The sequence below is a fragment of the Myotis davidii genome, unplaced genomic scaffold (genome assembly GCF_000327345.1).
Source record: "Myotis davidii unplaced genomic scaffold, ASM32734v1 scaffold282, whole genome shotgun sequence".
NCBI classification, from domain to species: domain Eukaryota; kingdom Metazoa; phylum Chordata; class Mammalia; order Chiroptera; family Vespertilionidae; genus Myotis; species Myotis davidii.
The window spans coordinates 1,159,503-1,171,056 of NW_006293249.1; the positions used below are offsets into that span (position 1 = coordinate 1,159,503).

At 50.0% G+C, this 11,554-nt stretch overlaps 1 protein-coding gene across 2 annotated transcripts in view; it reads left to right on the forward strand.

The window, feature by feature from the left end:
* ACAD9 (acyl-CoA dehydrogenase family member 9) overlaps window positions 1–11,097 on the forward strand; it is a 78,616-nt gene extending 67,519 nt beyond the window's left edge. Inside the window, exons 9-18 of one of the 2 annotated variants that reach the window (XM_006766977.2) lie at window positions 1,384–1,459; window positions 3,104–3,174; window positions 4,066–4,185; window positions 4,437–4,565; window positions 5,812–5,891; window positions 6,687–6,813; window positions 7,040–7,117; window positions 7,638–7,766; window positions 8,499–8,571; window positions 9,923–11,097. In XM_006766977.2, coding sequence (XP_006767040.1) covers window positions 1,384–1,459; window positions 3,104–3,174; window positions 4,066–4,185; window positions 4,437–4,565; window positions 5,812–5,891; window positions 6,687–6,813; window positions 7,040–7,117; window positions 7,638–7,766; window positions 8,499–8,571; window positions 9,923–10,023 — 984 coding nt within the window. In that variant the 3' untranslated portion in view covers window positions 10,024–11,097. The remainder of the gene's footprint in view (window positions 1–1,383; window positions 1,460–3,103; window positions 3,175–4,065; window positions 4,186–4,436; window positions 4,566–5,811; window positions 5,892–6,686; window positions 6,814–7,039; window positions 7,118–7,637; window positions 7,767–8,498; window positions 8,572–9,922) is intronic. The other variant, XM_015566041.1, reaches the window with a different exon arrangement.
* The last annotated feature ends 457 nt before the right edge of the window (window positions 11,098–11,554 follow it).

The following is an 11,554-nucleotide window of genomic DNA, read 5'->3' on the forward strand; positions in this document are numbered from 1 at the left end:
CCCCCCAAAAGGCAGGGCAGGACCTGAATGTAACACTGTGATATGATGTGACTTAACCAAGCTCCCTTCCCCATCCAGTGCAAGGTTTGGCCTTATCCTCCATGTTTTCCAACTGCCTTGGATTGAATAATTAGAACCAATACTTGCCCTTCCCAGTAACTGGAGCAGTTGTTTCCAGTCTCTCCAGTCCCACAGAATCTGTTTTGCGGGATTCTACCATTGATTTAACAAGTAAACATAAACACAAATTGGTTTGCCTATTTTATAATGCTAGTCACACATAAGCAAGCCGTCAATAAAAAGCAGTATTGCATTTTCAGTTTTGCTTTTAGAAAAACTATAGCGTTCACAGACACCTTTCTACCCCCAGACCCCAGCCCTGCCTTTCAGTGCTGGACTTGGGATGCCCTTTCTCCCTGGGATGGCCAGGTAGACCCAGCTGAGGGATCTCTTGGGTGGGAACATTTGCTACCCAACATACCCTCTTCCTACACCAAAAGAAACATGCCCACCCATTCCTACTAGACTTGTGTACCCCCCTTTATTCCACCATTATTACCACGGGCCACCTGTTGCCTAATCAGCTGTTTGCCTCTGTGCCCCGTGTAGTCGGTAAGGGGACACCACCATGAATCTAGATAGACTAGTACTTAGGAAGCAGTGTGTGCACACAAATGTATGCCTGTCCCTCATCACAAGCCACTCATCATCTGCATTAGGTGGGAAGTTAAAATTGATAAAGAGGAGAGAAACTGACAAAGCTCCTTAAGAAATACGTCATTATTGTAGGAATTTGGTGGAGGAGGAGCATGTCATGGCAGTGTAAGGGGCTGGTTCAGTGGAGAGAGCACAGGCCTAAATGCAGGCAGATGTTTGCTGTGTGGCCTTGGGAGAAGCCCCTCGCCTCTCTAAACCTCAGGGTCTTTGTCTGTACAATGAGAACCCTAATGCGGAAGCAATGTTGGGAAGGTGTAAGTAGCTTGCAGCATGTACCCAGTAAGTCTTACTTGCATGCTTTTCTTTCTTTTTTTCCCGGGGCCTAAGAGGATTCATGTGTTCTTTTAGAACGAGGTTATTCAGTTCCTTTTTGAGGAGGCGACTCCGAGCCATAGCAGTGATAGTGTGACCTTGTTTTGAAGTGTTGGGGCTGTGCTCTCTCCCTGCTCATTGAGGATTGGCAAGATGATTAACTCAGCCCAAGTACTGGCACAGAATTCTTTAGGGACTTATCTTTTGTTTTCAAACCTTCTGGTAAAAATAGGCAAGCACTGTTGTGGTCTGTCCCCTTCAGTCCTCCAGGCCCTTGGGCTGTTCCCAGCACAGTATGGGCAAGCAGGACTCTGCGGGAGTGGAATCCACAGTGAGCCCATGCTTTCTCTGCAGGTGGCCATGAACATCCTCAACAGTGGGCGATTCAGCATGGGCAGTGCTGTGGCCGGGATGCTCAAGAAATTAATCGGTAGGTATGTCAGGGACAGCAGCCCTTTGCGACACAGCCTCTCCCCTGCTTCCTCCGCTCCAGCCTGGACGCTCTGCCATGTGCTCACGACAGATGGTGCTGAGCAGAACACCGGGCAGATGGTCTCACTCAAGTTTAGGACCTGGGCTGTGGTTTAGATAAAAGAGTTGTACTCGGTCTGTCCCCAAAGGGTGAGTGTTCATGTTTCAGCACTCCTCTCTTTTACCTGATCAGAAAGGATAGGAGGAGGGGAGTGGACATTCTGTCAGAGATGAAGCGGATAACTGCTCTGACCCCTAGGAACAGAGCTACTTAGTGAGCATCCAAGTGTGAGCCAGACACTTGTAAACATTAGCCCTGGTTCTCTCAAGATCCCCGTTTTGTAGGTGACTCTTCGCACAGTGGGTGAGGAGTGGGATCAGGTTTGGAACCCAGATCTCTCAGCCTCTCAGTCTTCCCTTTGTTTTTTTCTGTTAGGATGCCTGAAATCTGGATTTTCCTTTGCCAGTAAACTTAAAATATCCCTATAAGGTTTTTGTTGGGCACAGAACATGATTACTACATTAGTTTTGTGGGAAATGCAGGGGGCACTGGCTACGGATGGTGGGAGATACCCAGCGGCTGTATACACTGAGTGCTTATGAAGTTCCTCAGAGTTCAGGGCAAGATGGGATGGGAAGGCTTTGCTTTGGGTTCTTACCTTCCTTTTATAGATGAGGAGACTGATGCTCAGAGAGGGTAAGGGTTTTGCCCAAGGCCATGTACCTGGGCCTAAAAGCGGATCCTGTCAGACTCCAAGCTCAGGGCTTGTCTCACTCTGCTGAGCTGCTCCCAAGACCCTGAAGTCCTCTGGATTTCTTTCCCATTTGGAAATTCCTCAGTACAAGAGCTTTGTGGGGGTGCTCACGGCCAGCCTCTCCCCAAAGGATGTAGAACGATGATATCCCAAGCCCCGGAAATGTGTGAATGTTGGTGTCTGTTTACCATCTGAGCCCACCATGAGAAGCAGTTGTGTTTGGACATACCTGTGGGAATGTTTGGAGAATGCCGACTGTAGGGGCGGGGGCTGCCGACTGGGTGGGATGCTGCCCTATTCAGTTGGGTGCCTTCGCAGCTGGGACCATGACGCAGCTTGTGTTCACATCTGTGCACTTTGAAGCCATAGGCCCAAGTTTTCAAAACAGATCACCTTCCCGCTTTGGGGATGAACAGCTGTGACAGGTGTGAGCCAGTCCCTACTTCTGTCAAGGGCGTTTATGGGGGCATGACTTGGTGCTAGGCACCTTCCACCTGCATTGTGCAGTCTTCACAACTCTGTGAGATCAGTGGTATTGTTCAGGAAGGTGAAGTCGCTTGTCTTGGGCTACCAGCTGGTAAGAAAAAGTGCCAGACTCAGACTTATGTCTGACTTCAAATTGTGCTTCACGTCTGCCCTGTGTGCTCTGGGCACCACTTGGCGTGGATAGTCCCTCCTCCAGCCTGGCTTTGCTAGAAAGCAGGGGCTCTGTCTTTCAGGGGGCTTGGTCTCAGCAGACTGTTTTACATAGTTTCTGCCTGAGGGCTGGAAGGTGATGATGACAGCCTTAGTAAATTATCACAGGACAACCAGAAAATTGTTCTTTTAAACACTCTGTTCTTCTTCAGAAATGACTGCAGAATATGCCTGCACGAGGAAGCAGTTCAACAGGAGCCTCAGTGAATTTGGATTAATTCAGGTACTAAAGGTTGTACAGGTGGCACTGTATGGATTTCACTGTGTGAGCATTGTGTCTTTCAGTGTCTGTACTGGTGACTTCTGTAAGTGACTGGGGAAGAGGACAGGCTTTATTTAATGTGACACCCTTTTTTAAAAAATATATATTTTTATTGATTTCAGAGAGGAAGAGAGAGGGAGAGATAGAAGCATCAATGATGAAAGAATCACTGATTGGCTGCCTCCTGCACGCCTCCTACTGGGGATTAAACCAGCAACCCGGGCATGTGCCCTTGTCCGGAATCAAATCCAGGACCATTCAGTCCGCAGACCAATGCTCCATCCACTGAGCCAAACCAGCTAGGGCGATTTTATTCACCTTTAGAGACCGCTACTGTGGGAGGGGCTTTACGGAGGAATTGGTATATAAAAATGACCCTGAAAGGCAAGTAGGATTTCAAAGCAAAATCCAAAGGAGGGATGCTAGGCCAGGACCATAGTGCTAGAGGTGCGAGAGTATCTGGTGTGTTTGGAAAAGCAAGAAGCCCTGCTTTGCTTGCTGGGGCATAGAGTATGTGCAGAAGTGGCTGGAAAGGTAAGTTAAGGCTGTGCTGTGAAGGGCCTTGAGTGACAGGGTATTTGATAGGTGAGGTGAATGACCTGTGTCTGTGTAGCAGAGGGAGGCTGAGGAGGAGGTTCCAGTTACTATGGAAGTTGTCAGCGGCGGAGGAGGAGCCAGGGAAAAGATCTTAGAACTGGCCAGGAATGTGACACCATTTTGTGAATGTGCAGGCTCGGTTCTCTTGTATAGTATGAGGCTTTGGACTTCATTACCTTCTCTGCTGTTTGGCTGATTTGGTTCTCAGCAGATGTAAAATGCTTCTTGATTTTTTTTTTTTTTTTAACACTCCAGGAAAAGTTTGCCTTGATGGCTCAGAAGGCTTATGTAATGGAAAGTATGGCCTACCTCACTGCAGGGATGCTGGACCAACCAGGATTTCCTGACTGCTCCATCGAGGCTGCCATGGTGAAGGTAATCCCAGCACCGCCCGAGGGGAGCTGAGGAAAGCTCCTTAGCTACTGTGGGGTCCACAAGGCTGTAAAGGACTTGCCTGAGTTCATCCAGTGAGACTGTGACAATCAGAGCTCCTGCCTCGTTCGGTCTCCTCTCAAAGCCCAGTTCTCTCTTGAGCCTCCCATTCCATCCCCAGCCACACTGCCCCTGTTCTGAGGCCTTCCTTTTGGAAGGGAGTTGGAACTGACCTCCTCCCGGGTCTGTGGCAGGTGTTCAGCTCAGAGGGTGCCTGGCAGTGCGTGAGTGAGGCGCTGCAGATCCTCGGCGGCTCGGGCTACATGAGGGACTACCCGTACGAGCGCATGCTGCGTGACACCCGCATCCTGCTCATCTTTGAGGTGCGTGCCCTGATACCACATCCACCTCGTTCTGCCATGGACCCCCTGAGCCCCTGGTTCTGGGCCTAGGCTGGCTTCTGCGTTCTGTCATTTAACCCTCTTCACAACCCTGCCTAGACCCTGTTCTGCAGACTGAGAGGCCAAGCATTTCACTTAGGGTCTCACTTCCAAGGGCCCTTCTGTTGAGCCTACCACCTCCTGGCAAACCACCACAGGTCTTTGCCAAGTTGCTTTTGCCAGCTGTGGTGGGACAAACAGAGATCTTCTCATAAGAAGGCCTCAAATGCTCTGTCTGGGCCTGGGTTTTCTTCTCCGTATATTGAGGGAGCTTAGGAGGGTCATCTCTGAGGGCTTTCTCAGCCTGGCAGTTCTTACTCTCTAATTGCTGTCCCCCATGAATTCACAAGCTTAAAGGTGCTGGGCGGGGAAGACACCTCAGACACATCCCACCTTTGGAGTGCTAGTAGTCTTGATTGTGTGGACCGACTGACCAAGGAGGAAACCAGAATACCAGGGAGTGAGGGACAGGTGCATCTCTGCTGACGGACTGAAGTCTTATGAAGCAGTTGCACTAGAGAGCAGAAAGGATTTTGACCAGGCACAGTGGAGGCTGTATGGGCCGAGCACAGGGAAGTAGAGCATCCTAGGCCCAGACAGGAGCTTACCTGCCCCCTCTAAGTGAGTGGAGGTAGAATAAGCAAGCCTTTGAGGGAGTATTGGCCAGGCCTGCTTGGTGGGCTGGGGCAGGTGATGGAGCAGGTGAGGAGGGAATGGAAAGGAGATAAGCAGCCAGGTTATATAGGATCTTGGTTCTTTACTCTGGGGGCAGTGGAAACGATAAAAGGTTATAGCCCTGGTTGAATGGCTTCCACGGTGTGAGCGAGCGGGCAGTAGCACGGTCCACCCAGTCGCAAATGCAGGATGCTGGGGCTAACTTCCATGGGGCAGCTTTTTTTTTTTTTTTTTTTTTTTATGCATGCACAAGTCCTTCGGTTGAGCTCTTCCCCCACTCCCTCCTGCCCCCCAACCCTCCCCGGCCTTCCCGCTGCAGTTTGACAATCTGTTTGAGGCAGCTCTGCCTCTGTATCTATTATTGTTCAAAAGTTTATAATGGTCTCTATTATCCATGAATGAGTGAGATCATGTGGTATTTTTCCTTCATTGACTGGCTTATTTCACTTAGCATAATGCTCTCCAGTTCCATCCATGATGGGGCAGCTTTTGACCTCTATACTGCTGACCACAGGGAACCAATGAGATTCTCCGGATGTACATCGCCCTGACAGGCCTGCAGCACGCCGGACGCATCCTGACAGCAAGGATCAAGTAGGTGCCATTCCCACTCTGCTCCTTGGGCCCCACCTGGGAAAACAAGAGTGGGTGAACAGTATATCCTTGAAAAGGCGAGCCCATCCCCTGGCTGGGTGGAGAGAGGGAAAGTGGGCAGGAGCCTTGGCCAGTGGGTGTTGGGCCTTGGAAGCCGGGCTCCCGAGCTCGGCCATTATTTGAGGCTGACAGGAGGAGCCAGCTATTCAGTGAAGCCCTCACTGCCCTGCCCATAGGCTCATTCCCTGGACAGTTCCTGTTTCCTATGCTGCAGGGACTTTTGTTTTCAGGATCTGGGAATGAGAGATGCCCCTTAAATAGATGCCAGGCTCCAAGGCCAACACAAGAACAATTTGTTTGTTTTCTCTCTCCCTTGCTCTTGCCCTCTCTTGCTCCTCTCAATCCCCATCCTGAGGCCAGGGCAATTAGAAATCACTGCTGGAGCCCAAGAACAGGTTGCTCAGAGCATATTGCAGAGTATTTATTGGAGAAGAATGACCTGGAAGCTGACTGTGGCTCAGCTCCATGTGGAGGGAGCACAAGAATAGCTTTACCTCAGAGGAGACTGGCTGCTATCGGACAGGCGGGCCGGACTCAGCCTGCAGCCAAGTGCCCAGAGTGCCCAGACTAGGGGAAGGTCATATTGGGCCTGGGTTGGCACTTTATGGCTTTGCATAGTCAGGGAGAAGAAATGGGTGCCCTAGAGCTCTGGGGTACCTATTGGTGGGGGTTTTGTTGCTGGGCAGTGGGAAGAACAGCAGGGCCTCAGGTCATGGGGCCATGGGCTTTCTGCAGCGAGCTTAAACGGGGCAATGTGACCACTGTCCTGGAGACCGTTGGCCGGAGGCTTCGGGACTCCTTGGGCCGAACCGTGGACCTGGGATTGACAGGGAATCTCGGAGTTGTGCACCCTAGTGTTGCGGTGAGTGAGCCCAGCAGGTATAGCCTGTCAGAAGGGATGTGACCAAGGGTGGTGGGGAGGACCAGTCAGTCTGAGGGACAGCTGATGTCCCGTCTCCACCCTGTCACAATGGAGTACAGCCTGCATGTTAGCCAGGCCTGGGCCCTGGAGGCCCTGCCATCCCAGTGGGACAGGATGGCACCATGGGGAGGAGGTGCTGAGCTGAGTCCTTTCCTCTGGCCTCCAGGACGGTGCCAACAAGCTCGAGGAGAACGTGTATTACTTTGGGCGCACTGTGGAGACGTTGCTGCTCCGCTTTGGCAAGGTAGTCAGACCCCTGCCAGACCCAGGAGTGGCAGGCCCTCCAACTTTGGGGTCAGGGAATGGGGCCAGCATCTATGAGATAATGTTTTACCAAGTGTCCATCTTTAGAACCAAGCCCAGGAAGAAATCTACTCACCATGGAGGGGTGGAATGGGGAGGCAGGGCTGATGGGGTGGGTGCCCTGCTGGGGAGCCCCCTCCAGATGAAGAGAGGCTCCCGCATTTGGGGGGGAAGCCTCAGGAGGGCCTGAATCTCATGACCTGATGTGGGAGGCTCTGCGGCTGAAGAGGTATTAAGTAAGCCCTGGCCTCTGGTCTCAGACAGGTTCCTGGGACTTGGTCTTACCTTTACCCTTGCCCAAATCTAGACAGAGTGTAAGGAAAACAGGCGGCCACCGGGAGCCAACTTCTCACAATCCCGAGGCATAAAATGAGGCTCAGAGATGTGAAATGTTCCCAGGGAGGGACTGTGGGGGGTGGGATCGCAGGGAATGGGCCTCCACCCTGGGGCTCTGTTCCCAGACCATCGTGGAGGAGCAGATGGTCTTGAAGCGGGTGGCCAACATCCTCATCAACCTGTACGGCATGACAGCCGTGCTGTCTCGGGCCAGCCGCTCCATACGAGCAGGACTCCGGAACCATGACCATGAGGTGAGCCTGCCCTGCCTTGCCCTGCCCTGCTCTACTCGTCCACACACAGGTAGCTTCCCACTGGCTTTGTCCTGCTGCACCCAGCTGAGGCCCGGTGGTTGGGGGTGGGATCATTGAGCAGCATGGCCCAATTTAGCAGTCTCAAGTGGGAGGGCTGGGCAAGTCAAGGGGCTTGGCACCCCAGAGAGAGAGTAAAGTGCAGGGTCCATGCAGCAGTTGACCTGGAGGCTGGTGGGTTTGCCGAGTTGTGGCTGTGGCCTGTGGTAAGTACTGAAGCTCCAATGGGAGGGAGGGTCCATGTCTGCTCAGGACACAGGGCCACTCCCTTTCATTTTCCCATTTGAGAGAAAAGGGTGGGTGAGTGATGGAGTCCTACACCAAGTGCCCTCACCCTGTCTGTCCTCCTCACCCTGCTAGAGGAGTCACTGAGCGAGTATGGATTTGGTCTTCATGTGCATTGACTCACAATAGCCAGTGTCCACAGGAATTGTGATGTCTCTCTCACAGCAGAGGAAACTGAGGCTCAGAGATGTTGAGCAATTTGCTCTTGGGACAGAGCTAGTTTGGCTCTGGGCTGGAATTAGTACCTAAGATTGTGTCACTTGTGAGCCAAGCTTCTTGACCCCAGCCAAGCTGCCCAGTGGTTCTTTGAAGTTTAGAGATCAGTCACCAGGGAGGGGGAGCCCTATGGCCCAGAGATCTTAAGGTTCTCTCTGACCTTGGTTCTGGCAGGTTCTGTTGGCCAACATCTTCTGCACAGAAGCTTATTGCCAGAATCTCTTCACCTTATCTCAGCTGGACAAGTGTGAGTAGGGTTGCTTGGGGGAGGAAGGAAAGAGTCTGATTCTAGGCGACTGTTGATGTTGAGCTTCTTCTGGACCCTGTTGCCGGGGTTCATGTCCCAGCATCAAGAAGGGTTCAGGAATCTGGAAAAGGCGCTGTGCGTAGGTGACATAGAAATCCAGAGGCTAATAAAGAGTCCAGAGGCGAGTTATAATTTTAAAAGGCATTGGGGGTCAGAGGACCTTCAGCTAAAGGAACTGAAGACTACCTCCTTGCCTAGGACCCTTGCTTTTATTAACACAAGGTGAAGATAATACACCTCAGAGGGTAAGGTTTCGAAGGGTACAGAGGCATTGTCAGTTGTGGGAATAGCCTACGGCTGTTCAGGTGTTTGGCCAGTTGGAGGCAATAACATGTAGATTAAGATGCCCTTTAACTGTCTGGCAGCGACAATCAGTTTCCTATTCAGGTTTGGGGAAATGCCTTTAGCCATTCCCAGATGGTGACTACATGTGTGACTCAACCCTGTTGAGTCCCCAAGTCTCATCAACCTTTTGATGAAAATCTTAAAATTATGACATGCTGGAATTGGTCTATGGCACCCTGTCAGGCTCCCATGGCCTGCTGGCTACTCACAAACTTCTGCCGTGAGTGAGGGCTGACTAAGACCTGCACTAGCAACGCGGCAGGAGCACGGATCTACAGGTGCAAGCTCTGCCAGAGCCCCTGTGCGGGCCCTGCAGCATCTGCCCAGGGAAGGTTCACAAAGGAAGGAGACATTTCCCTTGCCTTTTCACTCCAACACTGCAGTGGAGAGGAAGCTGCCCCTCTCACAGATGACCCAGGATGCTGTTCTAGACAATCTGCTCAATCTGGAATGCTCTTATGGCCATGTCTTAGAATGTATAGCTTAAATTCTCCTCTGACCCTTACAGTCCTGCTGGCCTCAAGGCTTTACATCATGTGTTCCAACAGAGCCCAGCCCTGTTGCTAAGAGATTGTGGAGAGGGGCACATAATTCTGTGTAGGTTCTGGCTCAGGGTGCTGTTCAGGCATCCTCCACAGTGCTGACTTGACTGCTAATGTGTTATGGAGATGAGGAGATGGTTTCTCCTGCAATAATAGGCTTGCATCGCAAAGGGTCTTTTATTGAGCAAGTGCTTTCTCCCACAGGATCTAGAGTTTTTAGGAATTAACAAGATGATCCCTTTGTTATTCAGAGTAAAGCCTCTATGTACAGTCCAGAATCACTTCCTGGGGGGTTGGAGGGGTAGTGGGGATACCCAACAGGCTGACTGTTAGGAAAACTGTTCCAGCAATATTCCTATTGTCACAATGCAGACAGATCACCCGCTGTCTTCCTTCCCTCCCAGATTCTCCAGAAAATCTAGATGAACAGATCAAGAAAGTATCCCAGCATGTCCTAGAGAAGCGAGCATACATCTGTGCCCACCCTTTGGATCGGACATCCTGAAGCGGAGGGATGGTGGTCACTGTTGCCGCCAGCCCCCAGGCCACAGCCTGTTGCTGGACAACTCTCACTTTTTCAAAAAGGGGTTGAACTTGGGGTTATTTTAAGTTGAACTTTCTTCCTAGTCTTTACCTGAGGTCTTTCTCTTCACCTGGGGAAACTTCTAGGCTTGGTCTGTGAGCACTGCTGCCTAACATGATCATTCCAGGTTCTAAGTGGAGATGGAGATGGATAGAGAGAGAATGGAGTTGCTGAGACCTGGAATTAGAGGATACGCTCTTAGTTTAGGAGACCTCAGAATGGAAACGGGCGCTCGAACTGCTGCCTCTGTTGCATGAATCTGCGGGGACCTATTTCGGGCATGGACGGCCATTTCTACTAGACCACACCTTTCCCAAGAAATAGCTTGAAAGCTGTGTATGTGTCATTCATTCAGACTAGAAGCAAAATATACTTAAAATGTGTACCAGGAACCACTTAACAAAAAAAGAATATAAAATGGCACAGTTTGTGTTTACCCTTCTAGTCATGTTTTTCCTCGAAAACCAGCCTTTAATGGGTGGCAGCATGCTCCTAAAAATCACCCTTTGGTGATGGCTCTCAGTCTCTTTTGTCCTCAACCTGTGAGAATAAGGCCTTGAAAGCTGAGGAGCAGGTTCCCTCTGCAGGGCCATGGGGATTATGAGCCCTATCTTTGATCCCTCTCGGTGATGGCTGGAAAACAGCATTGCTTGGTACATGACAACATACGCTTGTTCCCACCTGGGTTTTTCTGTCTGTTTTCTTTGCAAGGATTGCCTGTCTACAGTGGACCAGAAAGTTGACATTGCCTATGGCCACTGGGACTGGTACATACAGCACCTGAGTTTAGAGAATGGAAATAAAAGTAGCAACACCTACAAATATCCCCAAAGGAAGGGGAAAGTAAGAATAGATACTTTTGAAGAAATAATGAGTATCAGAATTGATAAGGAAAATTCCAGGCCTGGACACATTTTTAGTGAGATTTAAAACAAAGGCAAAGATGAATTCTGAAAAGTAACAGAGAAAAAGGGCAGGGCACCTGTGAAGGAAAAAGTATGATGAACATCAGATCCCACAACAGCAATGCTGTAAATAAGAAGGTAAAGAACTTGAGCCTGCAGATTTTTTGTTTTGTTTTGTCTTGGTTTTGTTTTTAATTGGTTTTAAAATAATGAAAAGGCAAGCCACAGACTGGGAAAATATATTTGCAATACATGTGACTGACAACTGATCCAGATAAAAATAAAATAAAAAACCCACAAATGGTACTTCATCAAAATAAAAAGCTTCTGCGCAGCAAAAGAAACCATCAACAAAACCACAATAAAGCCCACTGCATGGGAGAACATATTTAACAATGTTATCTCCAATAAGGGTTTAATCTCCAAAATTTACAGGGAACTCATACAACTTAACAAAAAGAAGACAAACAATCCAATCAAAAAATGGGCAAAGGACCTAAACAGACACTTTTCAAAAGAAGACATATAGAAGGCCATGAGACATATAA